The 18645-nt window shown below is 45.9% G+C and overlaps 1 protein-coding gene across 1 annotated transcript in view; it reads right to left on the reverse strand.

Annotated features, from left to right (window-relative positions):
* Window positions 1-13393: 13393 nt before the first annotated feature.
* Window positions 13394-18645, reverse strand: part of LRRC4B (leucine rich repeat containing 4B) — a 169622-nt gene continuing 164370 nt past the window's right edge. Inside the window, exon 5 of the mRNA XM_066606209.1 lies at window positions 13394-16711. Within this exon, the coding sequence (XP_066462306.1) occupies window positions 14728-16653 (1926 nt within the window). The 5' untranslated portion in view covers window positions 16654-16711 and the 3' untranslated portion in view covers window positions 13394-14727. The remainder of the gene's footprint in view (window positions 16712-18645) is intronic.

The raw sequence follows: 18645 nt of genomic DNA on the forward strand, positions 1-18645 counted from the left end.
GGAGAGATCTCTGTCCTGACCCCTGATATATCTATACATAGTTATTAAAGCGCCCCCTTGTTACAGTCCTGGGTATAATAGATGATGTGAGAGATCTCTGTCCTGACCCCTGATATATCTATACATAGTTATTAGAGCGCCCCCTTGTTACAGTCCTGGGTATAATAGATGATGGGAGAGATCTCTGTACCGACCCCTGATATATCTATACATAGTTATTAGAGCGCCCCCTTGTTACAGTCCTGGGTATAATAGATGATGGGAGAGATCTCTGTACTGACCCCTGATATATCTATACATAGTTATTAGCGCGCCCCCTTGTTACAGTCCTGGGTATAATAGATGATGGGAGAGATCTCTGTACTGACCCCTGATATATCTATACATAGTTACTAAAGCGCCCCCTTGTTACAGTCCTGGGTATAATAGATGATGGGAGAGATCTCTGTACTGACCCCATGTATATCTATACATAGTTATTAGAGCGCCCCCTTGTTACAGTCCTGGGTATAATAGATGATGGGAGAGATCTCTGTACTGACCACTGATATATCTATACATAGTTATTAGAGAGCCCCCTTGTTACAGTCCTGGGTATAAACAGATCATGGGGAAGATCTCTGTGTTGACCCCTGATATATCTATACATAGTTATTAGAGCGCCCCCTTGTTACAGTCCTGGGTATAATAGATGGGAGACATCTCTGTACTGACCCCTGATATATCTATACATAGTTATTAGAGCGCCCCCTTGTTACAGTCCTGGGTATAATAGATGATGGGAGAGATCTCTGTACTGACCCCTGATATATCTATACATAGTTATTAGAGTGCCCCCTTGTTACAGTCCTGGGTATAAACAGATCATGGGGAAGATCTCTGTGTTGACCCCTGATATATCTATACATAGTTATTAGAGCGCCCCCTTGTTACAGTCCTGGGTATAATAGATGGGAGACATCTCTGTACTGACCCCTGATATATCTATACATAGTTATTAGAGCGCCCCCTTGTTACAGTCCTGGGTATAATAGATGATGGGAGAGATCTCTGTACTGACCCCTGATATATTACACATAGTTATTAGAGCCCCCCCCCCCCCCCCATTGTTACAGTCCTGGGTATAAATAGATGATGGGAGAGATCTCTGTACTGACCCCTGATATATCTATACATAGTTATTAGAGCGCCCCCTTGTTACAGTCCTGGGTATAATAGATGATGGGAGAGATCTCTGTACTGACCTTTGATATATCTATACATAGTTATTAGAGCGCCCCCTTGTTACAGTCCTGGGTATAATAGATGATGGGAGAGATCTCTGTACTGACCCCTGATATATCTATACATAGTTATAAGGTTGCCCCTTGGCCTTCTTTTTTCGAATCTAAAGCAATTTTGATAACTTCTCTGGATATTGTAGTCCGCCCATTCCATTTATTACTTCAGTTACTGCCTTTGTACCCGCTCAAGTTCTAATATGTCCTTCTTGAGTACCGGTGCCCAAAACTGTCCACAATATTCCTTGTGTGGTCTGACCAGTGACTTGTAAAAAGGAAGAAGAATGTTCTCATCATGTGCCCCCAGACATCTTTTAATACAACCCATGATCCTATTTGCCTTGGCAGCAGCTGCCTGACACTGGTTGCTCCAGTTAAGCTTACAGTTAACTAAAATCCCCAAGTCCTTCTCCATGTCAGTGTTCCCCAGTGGTTTCCCATTTAGTGTGTAATGGTGACATGTATTTCCTCTGCGCATGTGCAGAACCTTACATTTATCAGTGTTGGACCTCATTTGCCACTTTTCTGCCCAACCTCCTGCTTATCCAGATCCTCTTGTAATCTACTTGCTTCCTCTCTTGTGTTACTATCTCTACATAGTTTTGTATCATCTGCAAATATAGATATTTTACTGTACAATCCTTCTACCAGGACATTAATAAATATATTAAAAGAATAGGGCCCAATACTGCCCCCTGTGGTACCCCACTAGTAACAGTAGTCCCTCCAATACCGACCCCCATGGTACCCCACTAGTAACGGTGACCTAACCAGAGTTTGTACCATTAATAACCCCCTCTGCTTTCTATCACTGAGCCAGTTACCCACTTACACACATTCTCGCCCAGACCGAGCATTCTCCAACCATTTATGCGGCACAGTATCAAACAATTTGGAAGAGTCCAGATACACAAGATCCAGTGACACTTCACAGTCCAGTCTGGAATTTACCTGCTCGTAGAAGCTGATCAGCTAAGTGTAATAGGAGCAACTCCTCATTAACCCATGCTGATACGCAGTTATACAGCTATTTTCCTTGAGGTCCTCCAGGATGGCATCTCATAGAAACCCTTCAAACATTTTACCCGCAATAGAAGTCAGACTTACCGGCCTCTAGTTTCCAGGTTCACTTTTTGACCCATTTTTGAATATTGGCATCACATTGCCTATGTGCCAATTCAGTCGAACAGACCCCGTCACTATAGAGTCCTTATATATAAGAGACAAAGGTCTGTGTATCACATTACTTAATCCCCTTAGAACCCGGGGGTGAATGCCATCGGATCTGGTGGTTTGTCTATTTTAATCTTTTTTAGGCTGCTCTGCTCTCTTTCCTGAGTAAAGGTCCATTTAGACAGGATGAATGTCAGGCAAACGATGCCCGACACCCGTCTCTGTGTGTCTTCACTCCTGTGCTGTTGCACAGGAGCTAGTAGCGCTAGCTTGCTCACAGAGCGGACAGCAGGGGGCTGGGGAGGCTGCAGGAGATTTCTCTCCTCAAGCTCCCCCACCCTTCTCCATTGACTTAACATAGCGGCCATTCAATACTGAATAACTGCTATTTACACTGAAAGATCATCGTTCAGCTCATTGTCCATCGTTTATGCAGCATAATCTACGGACAATGAGCTGATCGCTCAGTGTAAATAGCAGCCATTCAGTACTGAATGGCAGCTATGTTAAGTCAATAGAGAGGGGCTGGGAAGAGCAAGGAAAGAAATCTCTTCCAGCATCCCCGCTGTGAGCCAGTAATACTAGCTCCCGTGCAGCAGCACAGGATGAGTATGTGCGGGAACAAGTGTCGAGCATCATTTGCCCGGCATTTGTCCAGTCTAAATGGGCCTTTCGACTGATGACATTAAGTGGAGAGTTTACTTTATCACTCTGCATCTCATCTGACATTTAATTTTCCTCTGTGAATATACTGGAGAAAAAACTATTTAAAAGATTTGCTTTCTCCTCATCACCCTCTACAATTTCTCCTACATTATTTATTAAAGGGCCAACACTTTTAGTATTAATCTTTTTACTATTTATATAGTTGAAGAGCAGTTTAGGGTTAGCTTTCCATCTTTGCTGCTTTTATCTGATTTTACATAATTTACTTTTTCCTTCTAAATATTTAGTGCTTCTTCGCTGCCTTCTTATTTTAGTAGTTCAAATGCTTTCTTTTTGCTGTTTATTGCCACCTTTAAATCATCATTGAGCCACATTGGTTTTCTCCTATTCCTAACCCTTTTATTCCTGTAAGGTGTGAACCGCTTATAGTAAGTAATTAGGATGTTTTTAAACGTTTCCCATTTATTTTTTGTACTCTTATTTTTGAGTACATTATCCCAGTCAATAAGGTTGAAGGGGTTCTCCCGCACCGAAACTGTTTTTTTTTTTTTCAACAGCCCCCCCGTTCGGCGCGAGACAAACCCGATGCAGGGGTTAAACAAGAAAACCGCACAGTGCTTACCTGAATCCCCGTGCTCCGGTGACTTCTTACTTACCTGCTGAAGATGGCCGCCGGGATCTTCTCCCTCGGTGGACCGCAGGTCTTCTGTGCGGTCCATTGCCGATTCCAGCCTCCTGATTGGCTGGAATCGGCACGTGATGGGGCGGAGCTACAAGGAGCCACTCTCCGGCACGAGCGGCCCCATTGAGAAAAGAAGAAGACCGGACTGCGCAAGCGTGTCTAATCTGGAGATTAGACGCTGAAAATTAGACGGCACCATGGAGACGAGGACGCCAGCAACGGAACAGGTAAGTGAATAACTTCTGTATGGCTCATAATTAATGCACAATGTACATTACAAAGTGCATTAATATGGCCATACAGAAGTGTATAGACCCACTTGCTTTCGCGGGAAAACCCCTTTAAGGGCATCTCTGAGCTGATCGAACTTGGCCTTACTAAAGTTCAGTATTTTCATAGCTCCCCTTTAAAACTCTCTCGAAGGACAAGTTGAAATGTATTATATTATGCCCACTATTTCCCAGGTGCCCCCTGACCTGCACCCCTGTTATTCTGTCAGGTCTGTTGGTTACTATTAAGTCTAAAATGGCCGTCCCCCTAGTCGGGTCCTGTACAAGTTGGGAAAAGTAATTATCTTTAGTAACAGGTTTCGGCTTCCCAGTTTATATCCGGATAGTTAAAGTCTCCCATAATAATTACCTCGTTGTGATTTGCTGCTTCATCTATTTGCTTCAATAATAGATTTTCAGTGGCTTCTGTTGTGTCCTGTGAGGATTTTATTGGTGATTTTTCTCTCCATGTATTTTCACCCATAGAGACTCCACATGTTCATCTCTCCCATATATCTTCCTGTAATGTGGGCTTTATGGAGGATTTTACATAAAGACAAACCCCTCCCCCTTTCCAGTTTTTACGATCCCTTCTGAACAGACTGTAACCCTTTAACAGTGATGGCAAACCTTTTAGAGACCGAGTGCCCAAACTGTAACCCAAAACCTACTTATTTACTGCAAAGTGCCAACATGTCAGGGGCGGGGCTTATCACGACGTATGATTTTCCCCCCCATCGTTCTAAAAAGGACTGGGCGGCGGCTCCCGCTGTAATAGTGACAGCCCACAGCGGTCCCCAGTGTAATAGCAACACCAAACAGCAGCCTCACTCCCTCACTCACTCACAGTTGTGGTGCGCTCTCCTCCTGCGCCTCTGCCACTGCAGCTCCCAGGGTCGGCGCTGTCCTCTGTCCTGGCACTCCCTGCCTCGGCCACTGTCCTCTATGCCAGGGCCGCTGGCCAGGCCCTGCGTTGCCTGTGCCGGTGCTCCCAGCCTTGGGCCAGTCGCTCACAGCCTTGCCGCAGTCCTCCACCCCCAGCCAATCAAAGGCTCAGTTGTCTGACAGGTGTATTATGTCGCCACCCCTTACATCTGGTGGCGACATAATACATCAGTACCGAGGAGATGTTGTGGCAGGAGGATCCCGGCTGCACATTGACGTCACAGTGTGTGGCAGGATCGGTGCTGCTAGCAGCGCAGCTAAGTGGATGCCGACAGGGGAGCCGCGGCCCCTGCCGGTATTCACAAGTGGTGAGCAGCCGATGGTGGCGCGTGCCAGTAGGGAGGGCTCTGCATGCCGCCTCTGGCACGCGTGCCATAGGTTCGCCACCACTGCCCTATAAGGTCACCACCCAGTCACAGCTGTAATCCAACCAGGTCTCTGCTTTCCCCCCTATGTTGTAGTTTTCCTCAGACATAATTACTTTTAGTATGTCTACTTTATTGGTCTTTATGGTGACTTTTAGCATTAGTCATCGTACAGTTTAGAAAGTTTTGCTTATTTTTTTATATTAAGTGTATCCCTGCTAACTGTTCTGCCAGTTCTAACTGTATTAACCCCTCCCACCGCTCCAACCCCATTTCCATGACTTAGTCCAAGGTCACTGTCTGCACTATCTTCCCCTCTATCTCTCTGCTTACCCTCCACCCTGTCCCTAGTTGAAACACTCCTCCACCCTTCTTGTCCCCCCCCCCTCCACCTGGAACAGCTGCCTCCTCCCCATTGAAATTCAACTTATCCCTACAGTTGAACCTGTAGCCAACAGCAAAGTCAGCCCAGTTCTCCAGGAACCCGAAGCCCTGCTTCCTACACCAACTCTTGGGCCACTCGTTTACCTCTTTAATCTCCTGCTGCCTGGTACATGGTACAGGATGTATTTTAGAAAATACTTCTTGCCCTAAGCTTACATCCTAGTTCCATGAAATCGTCTTTAAGGACCTTCCACCTACTTCTAATGTTGTCATTGGTGACAATGTGCACCATGACCGGTGGATCCTCACCAGCCCCTCCCTGGAATCTATCAACCTGATCAGCGATGTGTCGAGATTGAGATCTAGGAAGACAACACACTGTTCGACGATCCCGGTCTTTGTGGCAGATTGCCCTGTCTGTCCCCCAAATAATTGAGTCTCCACTAACAGGACCCGTCTAGCCTGCACTATTCCCCTTCTTACTGGAGTAGACATCCCCCTGGCACTCAGAGGGCATGTCGTGCTGCAGCAGTGAAAATCCTGTAATGGCATTCCCCTCATCTGCCAACTTTATAAACTTGTTGGGGTGTGCCAGTTCAGGACTAGCCTACCTGGTTCTCTTCCCTCTACCCCTCCTTCTATCTGTCACCCAGCTAGCTGCCTGCTCATCCTGCTCTCCCAAACTACCATCCACCCCCACATCTACCCCAGCGTCTGCTCAGTGAGCAGCAAACTCCTTTCCATGATGCCAATGGATCTGAGTGTTACAAGCTGCTCATTTATATCCAGGATCTGGGCTTCCAAATGCACAACACACTCACATCTCGTACAGCAGTGTGTACCCTCGAAGGGCTGTTTAAGGACAGCGTACATGGCACAAGATGTACACTGGACGGCATTGTCAATCATACAATAATCCATCGTACAGATGGAATAGATGAAAATATATGCAAAAAATTCAAATAAGCAGTAAATAAATAAGTGACCCTTCCCAAATCCCTGACTCCAAAGTCACTGATCCCAAGTCCCACACCTATGACACAGTACAGTCAGCATACAGCCGCGCACGCTCACTTGTCTTTTGGTTAATATAGCTCTTATCTGTAGGCTTCTGCTTCTCTTCTGTTCGTCATTTTGTTAATTGACAAAAACAAACTGTTAACACTCCTGTTTTTGAAAGCATTCTTACTTTGCAGCGTTTTTCCACACCTGCCTAAAACTTTCGCACATCACTGCATATATGTAGGTTGATAGATATAGATTTATATATATACACTCTTTGTAAAAAAAATAATTCAAGCCACTAGAGGGAGTTATTAGGTGGCGCCATCGTTACGTGTCCCTGTGTCAGTTGCAAGCATTTCCAGCCACTCAGCTGAAGGACATTTGGTCTGGCGGTGCTCATTACCTGTGATGCCTTTGACACCCACCATCACTTCTGTTTGCAGTGGTGTGGTGGAAGACGAAACTGAACGCTAGAGTGGAAGCGGGTTGTCTTCAGTGATGAATCCAGGTTTAGTTTGGGCGCTGACGACGTCCGTGTTCATGTCTGGAGACCTTGGGGTGAGCACTTCCATCCTGCACTTCCATCTTGCCTTTGAGGGGGGGCGGCACACTGCCCCCTGCTGGTGTGATGGTCTGGGGGCCATCACATACAACAGTCGGTCCCCCCTAGTAGTGGTACGAGGGACAATGACAGCTCAGCGATATGTTCAGGACATCCTGCAGCCACGTGTGTTCCTCTCATGGTGGCTTCCAAGAGGCAGCAGGATAATACTCGGCCGGACACACAAGGGGGTCACCGGAAGCCCCCACAACATTGTCACACTTCTGTGGCTGCCTGGTTGTCAGATTTCTCACCAATAGAACATGTATGGGACCATCTGGGACGTCAACTTCCACAACCTATATGCTTGCGTGATCTAGAGACACTGTTACAGAAAATGTGAAGCGATATGCCACAAGATACCATACAGAACATGTATGCCTCCATGCCTGCCCGTATCACATCTTGTACCCAAGTTAGGTGGCCCAACAAGGTACTTGAGCCTTCATGGCCATCTGTATCCTATCTTGTATCCAAGATAGAGGTGGCCCTACAGAGTACAAGAGCCTCTAGCTTGAATACAAGATGTGATACAGGCAGGCATGAAGGCTCTAGTACCCTGTTGTACCACCTCTAGTTTTGATACAAGATGTGATATAAGCGGGCACAGAGGCTCTAGTACCCTGTTGAACAGTTCTAGCTTGGATACAAGATCCGATATGGGTGGGCATGGAGGCATCAAGGTTCTGTATGGTATCTTGCAGCATATCCCTCCACATTTTCTGTAATGGAGCCTGTAGATTATGCAAACTCATAGGCTGTGGAAGTTGGCATCCCAGACGGTCCCATACATGTTCTATTGGCGATAAATCTGCTGACCAGGCAGCCACGTGTGTGCAGCCGAGCATTATCCAGCTGCCACTTGGAAGCCACCATGACAGGAACACATGTGGCTGCAGGATGTCCTGAACATATCGCTGAGCTGTCATTGTCCCTCGTACCACTACTAGGGGGGACTGACTGTTGTATGCGATGGCCCCCAGACCATCACACCAGCAGGGGGCAGTGTCCCGCTCCACAGCAAAGGCAGGATTGAGGTTCTAACCCGAGATCTCCAGACATGAGCACAGCTGTCATCAGCGTCCAAACTAAACCTGGATCAATCGCGGAAGACAACATGGTTCCACTCCGTAGCATCCAGTTTCATCCTTTATGATACCAGTGCAAACAGAGGTGACAGTGGGTGGGTGTCAAAGGTAGCACACATAATGGGAACTGTAATATCAAATGTCCTTCAGCCAAGCACCCGAAAAGGTTTCGAACAGACACAGGGGTGTAACGATGGCGCCCCCTGGCTGTGGATGGTGGACAATGAAACAGTTGGAGTTGCTGGTACTTGTCAGATGATCAGATGCTCCTCTCTTCTGGTGGTCTGTCGAGGGGTCCTGAGCCCGGTCACCTTTTGTGCCCTCACACATACACCGGTCCCAACACCTCCTAACAGTCTGGTCAGACGCTCCTCTCTACTGGTGGTCTGTAGGGGGGGTCCTGAGCCTGGTCGCCTTGTGTACCCCCATCCGCTGGTCCCAACACCTCCCAACAGTCTGGTCAGAACGGCCGGTGGGGGACAATTCATCGATACGACCATCCAGCTTCTCACATCCCAATAATGCGCCCCTCTCAGACTCTGGTAACGGGGTGAAATCTCTTCTCTGCGTCGTAGAGGCGTCTAGTGGTCAACAAGCTCTACACAAGGGGAAGAAGAGATCACTACACACAAGGAGCCTCCGAGAGCCTCTTATTGGCCAAGGGGGGAACCACTTTTAGGACCTCCAGTGACAAGACCGTCCATCTAATCACCACAACTCTCATCATTTACAGATCTGCCTGAGATGGAGCCGCAGGACGAGTTTTGCAGCAAAACAACAACTTTTTCATAGACTGAATTCTTTTGACAAAGAGTGCATTTCAAAAGTAGTGCTGAAGGGCTCAGCAGTCTCCAGGAGGAGCGTTCTTGGGATTGGTGGAAGTCCCAGTGGTTGATATGGGAAAGCTTTGTATCCACAGGATCCTTTGGATAGGAGATAACTTTCAATCTTGGCTTTTTTTCCCAGGGTTTTTCTGGACACCGCATGTATGGATAAAATATACTCATTGCTGCTGTATACCTGCGTAGATACAGCGTCCGATAGACTTGGATTCTGCAGGACAGTCCCCTGTATAAAAGTGCATGCCTTCATGTGAAACTCTATGGCAGTTCTATTATAATGTCGTACAGAACGACCCCGTATGTGAGCTCAAATAGTCCAAATATCCTAGAGAAGGTCTTGCCGTCTACATAAAACACTGGAAATGTACTATAGGTGAGTATTATAATACACACTGAATGCCCCCTTTATTAGAGACTATGATCCTTTATCACAGCCCCCCGTCCTCTCCCAATTGGTGCTTCCCTGATTGAAAATTCTCCCCGTGACCCCGGAGTGCGGCATGAAATCACGTGGCAAGTTTTCCGTGGATCAGTTTCAGCGTGAATCCACATTAGATGGGAAGATCCAGCGATCTAAGCAATTTACAACAAGGCCGGTCATCGGTGCTGGACTAGCCCTGGGCTCCCTGCCAACCGCGGGGGGGTTCTCGTATAACAATGTGGAGAGTATACCGAGAATGGTGTGATCGAGGAAGAACATTAAGCGAAAGAGGATCCTGTAGACGGAAACAACTCATCATCAAAGGGGTCAGAGGAGGATGTCAGGAATCATCCTGATTAACAGGCTGCACAGTCAAGAATGACGAGATTATGGTAAACATCCAGCGAAAGGCGATGCACAGTCAGGAACAGTCAAACACAAATCTGTTACTTCAACCAACATGTCCGAACACACAACTCGTCATTGCTTAAAGGGGTTGTCCCGCGCCGAAACGTTTTTTTTTTTTTTCCAACCCCCCCCCCGTTCGGCGCGAGACAACCCCGATGCAGGGACCTAAAGAAAGCTTACCGGAGCGCTTACCTTAATCCCCGCGCTCCGGTGACTTCTATACTTACCGGTGAAGATGGCCGCCGGGATCCTCTTCCTCCGTGGACCGCAGCTCTTCTGTGCGGTCCATTGCCGATTCCAGCCTCCTGATTGGCTGGAATCGGCACGTGACGGGGCGGAGCTACACGGAGCCGGCATTCTGCACGAGCGGCTCCATTGAAGAGAGCAGAAGACCAGGACTGCGCAAGCGCGGCTAATTTGGCCATCGGAGGGTGAAAATTAGTCGGCTCCATGGGAACGAGGACGCTAGCAACGGAGCAGGTAAGTAAAAAACTTTTTATAACTTCTGTATGGCTCATAATTAATGCACAATGTATATTACAAAGTGCATTATTATGGCCATACAGAAGTGTATAGACCCACTTGCTGCCGCGGGACAACCCCTTTAATGCTGGTGGGCTATAACGGCAGACGACCAGTTCCATCGGCACTTGTGTCTAAGGGCTTATTTTTCGGCACGTGTTACACATGTAATATGCAGTGAACATGGCTTCATTCACAGCTGCATGTTTTTTATACGATTTTGAGTTATGTGAAAGTATTTTAGTGCATATTATGCACCAAAATAGCCCGTTGAAATCAATGGGTAAGTATGCGGTAAAAACACAAAAATACTGCATATTTGCTGCATATTTACGCAAGAAATCAATGGGATTTATTGCGTTTTTTTTTACTGCGGGAATCATCGTATTTCATGCTGTGAATATGCTGTGTATTCATGGACCAAAATTTGCAATACAGCTGTATGGATAAGCCCTTAGACCAAGGGGGTCAAACTCATTTTCACTGAGGGCCACATCAGCACTATGGTTGCCTTCAAAGGGCTGATTCTAATTGTCTGACTGTATAGTAATAGTGAACGCCATATACGCCTGAATGGTAATAGGGTCCTCCATAGTGGCCATAGTAGTTACAAGGTCCCCACAGTGACCCAAGTGGTAATAGGTCACCCATAGTGGCCCCAGTAGTAATAGGGTACCCCATAGTGACCCCAGTAGAAAGTAACCCCCGTCTTGGTCAAGTAGTAATAGTAACCCCCATAATGGCCTCAGTAGTCATAGTACTCCTATAGCGGCCCCAGTAGTAATAGTAACCCCCATAATGGCCCCAGAAGTCATAGTTGTCCCATAGTTGCCCCAGTATTAATAGTGATCCCCATAGTGGCCCCTGTCGTAATATGAATAGTGCCCCCATGGTGGGTCCAGTAGTAAATGTGTCCCCTATATTGGCCACAGTAGTAAAAAGTGAACCCCATAGTAGTCCAAGTAATAACAGTGACCCCCCTATTGGCCTCTGGCAGGGCTAGCATCCCAACAGGCATACCACTCACTCAGGCTGTTGCTCCGTTCTGACGGCGGCAGTCACTTCTGATCCAGTGACCACTGACCTCTCACCTCAACATCCGTGCTGCATACCAGACGGCGTGCAAACACCAGTGTTAAGAAGTCAGCGGTCACAGACTCTGCACTGCCGCTGCTGCAGGCTGGATGAGTGGGTTGTCCATAAGGTTACTGCACAGCCAGCGGGCCACATAAAATGAGATGGCGGTCTGGATTCGGCCCACGGGTCTTGTGTTTGGCATGTGTGTCTTAGACAAACAGAAAGGTGAGCAACAGAGCACAAAAATTGCATCACCGAGCAGTGGAAAAACATTGCCTGGTCAGGCGTCAATAGTTCAGGCTGCACGAGGTGGAGTAATGGGGCGAGGAAGGATTTTTGGCCCACCAAAACCCTGATTCTTATAGATGGACACCACAACGAATTGCTGCAGTTCTGAAGATCAAAGGAGGTTCAACGCTCTACTGTATGGGGGGGCTCTGAGAAAGTGGTCATTCAGTGTAAAAATAAAGGGGCATATTTAGTCAGATCGTCATTTCATATGCCAGTCTAAGTGGGCTGTGTGCCCAGCTACCATTTGTTTCGTCTGACGGCACCTTCACGGTCCAAATGAAAAATCACATGGATTTTTTGGCATAGTCTTGACCAATTTCTGGTTTAGGTTAGTAAAAGTGATGAGATGCACGCGGCTACGCCCCTTGAAAAGGTGTTGGGGCGTGGCGCAAATGCCAAAAATTGCACCATTTTGCAGCACCAAAGCTGTGGCTTTTAGATGCTAGAATTCTGGCGTCCCAAATCTATTAAGTGAGCCTCAATGTATACAGAGGTGTCCCAATATATTGCATCGCATGCATCATTTGGTGTTCGGTACTGAAAACGGTAAATAAGCTGCATAAACCTCCGCGAACAGTTGTAATAATAATACAAAAATATTAACAGTTACCTTCTAAAACATTTAGAACAGTTCAGGGAGGTTTTACGCAGTTTAGGGTGCTTTCACAGCTGGGCGGGGGAGTCCGCTTTCTTGCTCCGTTCGGAGAGCAGGAAAGGGGAATCCCCGCAGCCAAAAAGTCCCATCCCTAAGCAGAACTGAACAGCGCCTGTTGGATGCCATTAGCTGTAATGGGGTCTGCTCACTTTAGGCCCAGCTGCCTGGTTTTGGGACGGAAGACATGATGCTTTTTCTTCCGGCATTTTTATTCGCATCTGTGACAGAATCTCCAGGCGCAGGTTCTGACGCAGATGTGAAACCGGCCTTAACCCTTTCCAATCCAATTTGTATCCTGGTTTTCCTAGGGAGCTTACTCTTTTTCTGCCTTTATACAACAGCGCTATATGCTGGATAAAGCCAGTACTGCATGAGGTGACACGTTGGATAGGCTCCGACAGCAGAGAGGCTGGCAATATACAGTAAGAGAACCCGGACGGACGTCTTCCAACATCGGAGCTGTACAGCCTTAAATCATAATGTCTTCAGACGTCAGACAGTGGATTGGAAAGGGTTAATATTTTCAGTACCAAACACTAAATGGAGCATACGATGCAATTTTTTTTTTGCACACCTCTGCATGGGAGTACTAAAATGAATCAGTTGGAAAACTTCAGAGTCCGTGTCCTTCCATGGCAGGAGAGTAAACTTCACATGCAGATGTCAATCAGGAAAAAGAGCGTCTTTTCATTATTTTTATTATACTTTTTGTTGCAGACTCTTGGCAATGTCACCAACTTAGCTTGTTACTTTCTGTCTCCATGAAGAGCCACAGACATATTATAATCTTTTTCTGTTCTTATAACAAGAATACATTTCCCACCCGATCAAAATCTTCAAAGAAAAAAAAAAACAAAAAAAAAAGTTCAAAGCAACTAAATTACCCACCCGAAAAAAAAAAAAAAAAAAAAAGGAGGGAGGACTTAAAAAGTTCATATTAACTTCATTATTTCACACACCTTACACTTTTTTTTTGATAGAAATCCAGACAAAATAACTGGCCCAAATATTCCTGTGACAGAAGTTTCAAAATCGTAAAGTTCTCCACGTTCCTTTCCCAAAAACAAAAATATTTAGTAAAAACTGTTTTTTTTTTCTTTTTTTTCATACAGTTTTCATTTTTATGTAAAGTTCTGAAGATAATTGGCACATCTGTAAAGGGTTATATGGCACAGTACCTTTGAAAATAAAGTTCTCTTCAAGGTTGTAAACACCTTTTTTGATATTTTGTTATTTTATTTAATTTTTTTTTTAAAAAAGCATAATGAAAACCCTCTTAGGATGGTGATATCAAGTGGCAAGGAACGACCGTCCTCACAATTCCTTCCCACAATATCTCAGTTCAGAATCCTTACACATTGTCCAAGCTAGTACAAATAAACCAACTTACAATCACTGGGGCCTGTACTGCATTACTTTTCTCTGTCATATAGCAGGCACCCATGGTAATGAGTGAATGGCGAAAACAAAAAAACAAAAAATTCTATTTTTTTTTTAAATTGTATTTTTTTTCTACGTGGAAAAAAAAAAGAAATGTCACCGTTGTCACAGACCGGGATGATTCAACAGAGACTCCTTAGTGACGCTATTAAAAAAAAAAAATCTTCGGAAATCTCTTGAATGATGTTTTTTTTTTGTTCCTGTTCTCAACATCGTTGATGAAAATAGATCTGAAATAGAATTTACTCATAAAGAGCTGTACCACAAAATAAGCATTTTCATACTTTTTGTTCCTTTTTGTAACTTTTTCCCCCTTTTCGAGTGTTTTTTTACTTTTTTGTTTTTTAGTAATACATCAGGTAGTCAAGAGAGTGAATTATCCCTTTAAAGTTATCAAAAGAGTCATTCTTTTCATTGTTGTGTCAGTGCTTCGTTTTTTTTTTGGGGGGGGGGGCACCACTACTCGAAAGGAGGGTATTTGGAAAACAGGAAGATGATTGAATAGTAATCCAGAGATCCTGTCGTCATCTTACAGTTAGGTCGTCTTCACATCCGTACTCTGGGAACGAAAACAAAAAGTTTGACCAACTTTTTTAAGTGACTTTCAGTCGAGCTAAATTTGTGTTTCTTGCACATTTTCCTTCGAGCTGCTTTTGAACAGAAGGGGTTCATGAATGGAGTTTAGCATGGGGTTTTTGGCACAGTTAAGTGTTCCTGTATTGTTGTTATAATGGGACTTAAATGCCGTATAATGGTTAAGGTGATCATGCTCGATAGCAGGGAGTGCCATATGGTTGTCTCCTGGGGCAGTAGCTGGTATTTCATCTTCGACATTGATTATTTCAATAGTTCGTGTTGGCCCGTGATGTTTGTGTAGCTGGTGCTGTTTACGAAGTTTGTAAAATGCGATTAACATAACAGCTGCCATAAAGGTGATCGCCACAAAGCACCCTATGATGATCTTCGTTGTCTTCATGACATCATCTAGATCTTTCATGATGCCTTCTGTCACATCGGTAATTGGGATCGTAAATGTCTTCTCTGTGGAACGGGTACTTCGTGGAGTAAGTGATGTGGTGGAATAGGTTATCCCCCATCGTACTGTTGTGGTTGGTCCAGGCTCTTTCTCAGTAGGCTTTATTTCCTCTGGGGAGGAATCCATAGTTTCCACTGTAACAGTTGTAAAGTACGTGTAATCAGTGGTAGCTGGATCAACGACAGCAGAAACATTAAGGGTAGCAGATGCCGTCGTATTTCCTGCTGAATTGGTGACCATGCACGTGTATTGTCCCGTGTCCTGTACCGTAACATTAGTAAAATTCAGTGTGCCGTCGTGTAAAACGGAGATACGTACTCTATAGGAGCCATGAGTCATCAACGTCCCATTTGGTGTTAACCAGTTGACAGACGTCATCGATGTGCCGGTTCTACATTTGAGCTCGGCTGCCATGCCCTCAGTTACATTGAGGTCAGTGGGAGGCTCCACTATAACCGGGGCATAGCACGTAAAGTGACTCTGATCTAGTTCTCCTATGTATCTAGTTTTTAAGCTTGGTGGGGAATGACAACGTGCACAACAGGTTGTATTGTTCGGTACAGTCTCTTTTAACCACCAGCTTAACCACAAAACGTCACAGTTGCAATGCCAAGGATTATGGTTAAGGTGTACTCGCTCCAGGCGGTGAAGAGGAGTAAAAAGATCATGGGGAAGAGACATTAGGTTGTTGTGAGAAAGATTAAGTTCCTCTAAAGATTTCAAATCATCGAAGGCATTGCGTTCTATGGTGGCAACATGAGCATGCATCAGCCATAACTTTCTCAGGCTCGTCAGCCCCTGAAAGGAACCGGGACGAATCATTTCTAGACGATTTCCAGACAACTCTAGTTCTTCCAGTCTGACCAACGCTGTTAAGTTGGGTATATCTTTTAAATTGCACATGCCCAGATTTAGGTATCTCAAGTTTACAAGACCCTCAAAAGCAGCTTCAGAAATATACTCCAACTTTTTCAGTTCCCCCAAATCAAGTCTTCTCAAAGAAGGAACTCTGTTGAAAGCGTAAGATGGAATACTTTCAATGGGGTTGTTTCTTAGCCACAGCTCCCTTAGCTTGGATAGATATTCAAAGGCTTGAGTAGGAACGGTAGTCAAGCGATTATCGAAAAGCTCCAATGTGCTCAAGTTTGGGAGTCCATTAAAAGCACCAACCTCAATCTTCCGAATAAGATTTTTGCTGAGCTGGAGTATTTCCAAATGTCGGAGGTGCTTAAAAGTGTCTGTTTTGATAACCTGAATAATGTTCTCCTGAAGGTTCAGGTATCGCGTATTGACTGAGATGCTTTCTGGCACTTCTACCAGTTCTTTCCGTGTACATGCGACTCGACTGGCCTGATTGCTGCAAGAACAGGCAGCGGGACAGGATGTTGGAGATGTTCCTCCCAGGGCCAGGGATGAGACCCATGAGATAAGTAAAACTTGCTTCAAAATCATTCTAAAAATCTTCAAACCAAGCATCCTGTGGGTGCAATGGTTGGTGACCATCTTCTATTTTCATAGTTCAATACTATTTTTCCAGGTTTATCATCTCAGTTATAAATGCCTTAAATACAAGAGAAAGACAAAGTGTGAGTAAACGGACAACATATGAGTGCATGTAATGAATACAGAACTGGAACAGTAAATACTCAACAGGGGCAGACATACTCCATGTGCGACTTGTTCAGCTGCACAGGGGCTAAGGGGTGGGGGGGGGGGGGGGGGGCACTCAGACTTGGACCGACTGCATGCCCCCGATTTGCACAACATTTTTGTATGGTTTTGTCACAATTTTACGCAAATTGCAGCAAAATTGCAATTAGAGAAGTTTTAAAAGGACTCTCTGTCACGTGACAGAGCAGAGGAGAATGGCCTTTAAAGGAGGAGGCGACTGCTGTGTACTGAGGTGGAAGGCAATGAAGGGGTGCTGGGGAGCAGGCTATGAGAGGGGCCCTGGGGAGCAGGCTATGAGAGGGGCCCTGGGGAGCAGGCTATGAGAGGGGCCCTTGGGAGCAGGCTATGAGAGGGGCCCTTGGGAGCAGGCTATGAGAGGGGCCCTTGGGAGCACTCTAAAAGTGGGCCTTTGAGGATCAGTTTTAGGTAGCATTTGCATTGCATTTTTTGCTAGGTATTGAGTTTCTTTCTTAGGGTTAAGTCGGATTCCCATTTTCCGGGATTTAGATGCAACCCTGAGACAGAACCGCGGAATGCAGCGATAAATGCAGTATGAATGCCCCCTAAAAAAGGGGCCTTGGGGAACAGTCTATGAGAGGGGCCCATGGGGAGCAGTGGATAAGAAAGGACCCATGGAAAACAATGTATGTGAAGGGGCCCTGAGAGGCTATGAGAGCGGGCCCAAGGGGAGCAGTGTATAAGAGGGGCCCAAGGGGAGCAGTGTATGAGAGGGGCCCATAGGCAGCAGTGTATGAGAGGGGCCCATAGGCAGCAGTGTATGAGAGGGGCCCATGGGGAGCAGTGTATTAGAAGGAGTGCTATGGGGAGCAGTGAAGCACTGCGGAGCAGTCTATGAAAGGAGGCCATTGGGATCAGCAGTCTATGAAACGGGGCTATGAGAAGCAATCTTTAAGAGGGGGCCAGGGGGAATAGTCTATGAGAGGGGACTATGAGGAGCAGTCTATGAACAGGGGATCATGTGTAGCAGTTTATGAGAGGGGGCCATAGGGAGCAGTCTATAAGAAATGGGCCACAGGGAGCAGTCTATGAGAGAGGGGCCATGTGAAGCTGTCTATGAGAGGGGACCATAAGGAGCAATCTGTGAGGTGGATGCCATGTAGAGCAGTCTATGAGAGGAAACCATAGGAATCATTCTATGAGAGGGGGGCATAGGGAGCGATCTGTGAGATGGATACCATGTGAAGCTGTCTATGAGATGGGACCATAGGGAGCAATCTGTGAGATGGATGCCATGAAGAGCAGTCTATGAGAGGAAACCGTAGGAAGCAGTCTATGAGAGGGGACCATAGGAAGCAATCTGTGAGAAGGATGCCATGTAGAGAAGTCTATGAGATGAGACCATAGGGATCAGTCTATGAAAGGGGACCATAGGGAGCAATCTGTGAGATGGATGCCATGTAGAGCAGTCTATGAGAGGAGCCCTGCAGAGCAGTTTATGAGAGGGTGTCAAAGGGAGCAGTCTGTAAGAAATAGGCCACAGCGAGCAGTCTACGAGAGGGGGGCCATGTGGAACAGTCTATGAGAAGGGGGCATAGGGAGCAGTTGATTATACCTGACATATCTATCGGATCATCTAACGGATCCGGGGTCGCAGACGCATTATTTTGTACAGGGAAGCTCCGCACTCTATTTCCGCCCCGATATGCAGGTAATCTGCTGTGCTTTATATCTAACTCACTATGAAGTATATGAAGATTTGCAGCAGCGTAAGAGCAAGGAGGAAGATCCGTCCCCCTCAGCATCCCATTATCATAAAACACGCACTAAGCAGGATAATGAGAAATCATTTTTTTTTTTTGCAGA

Source organism: Eleutherodactylus coqui, chromosome 6 (genome assembly GCF_035609145.1).
Source record: "Eleutherodactylus coqui strain aEleCoq1 chromosome 6, aEleCoq1.hap1, whole genome shotgun sequence".
NCBI classification, from domain to species: Eukaryota; Metazoa; Chordata; class Amphibia; order Anura; family Eleutherodactylidae; genus Eleutherodactylus; species Eleutherodactylus coqui.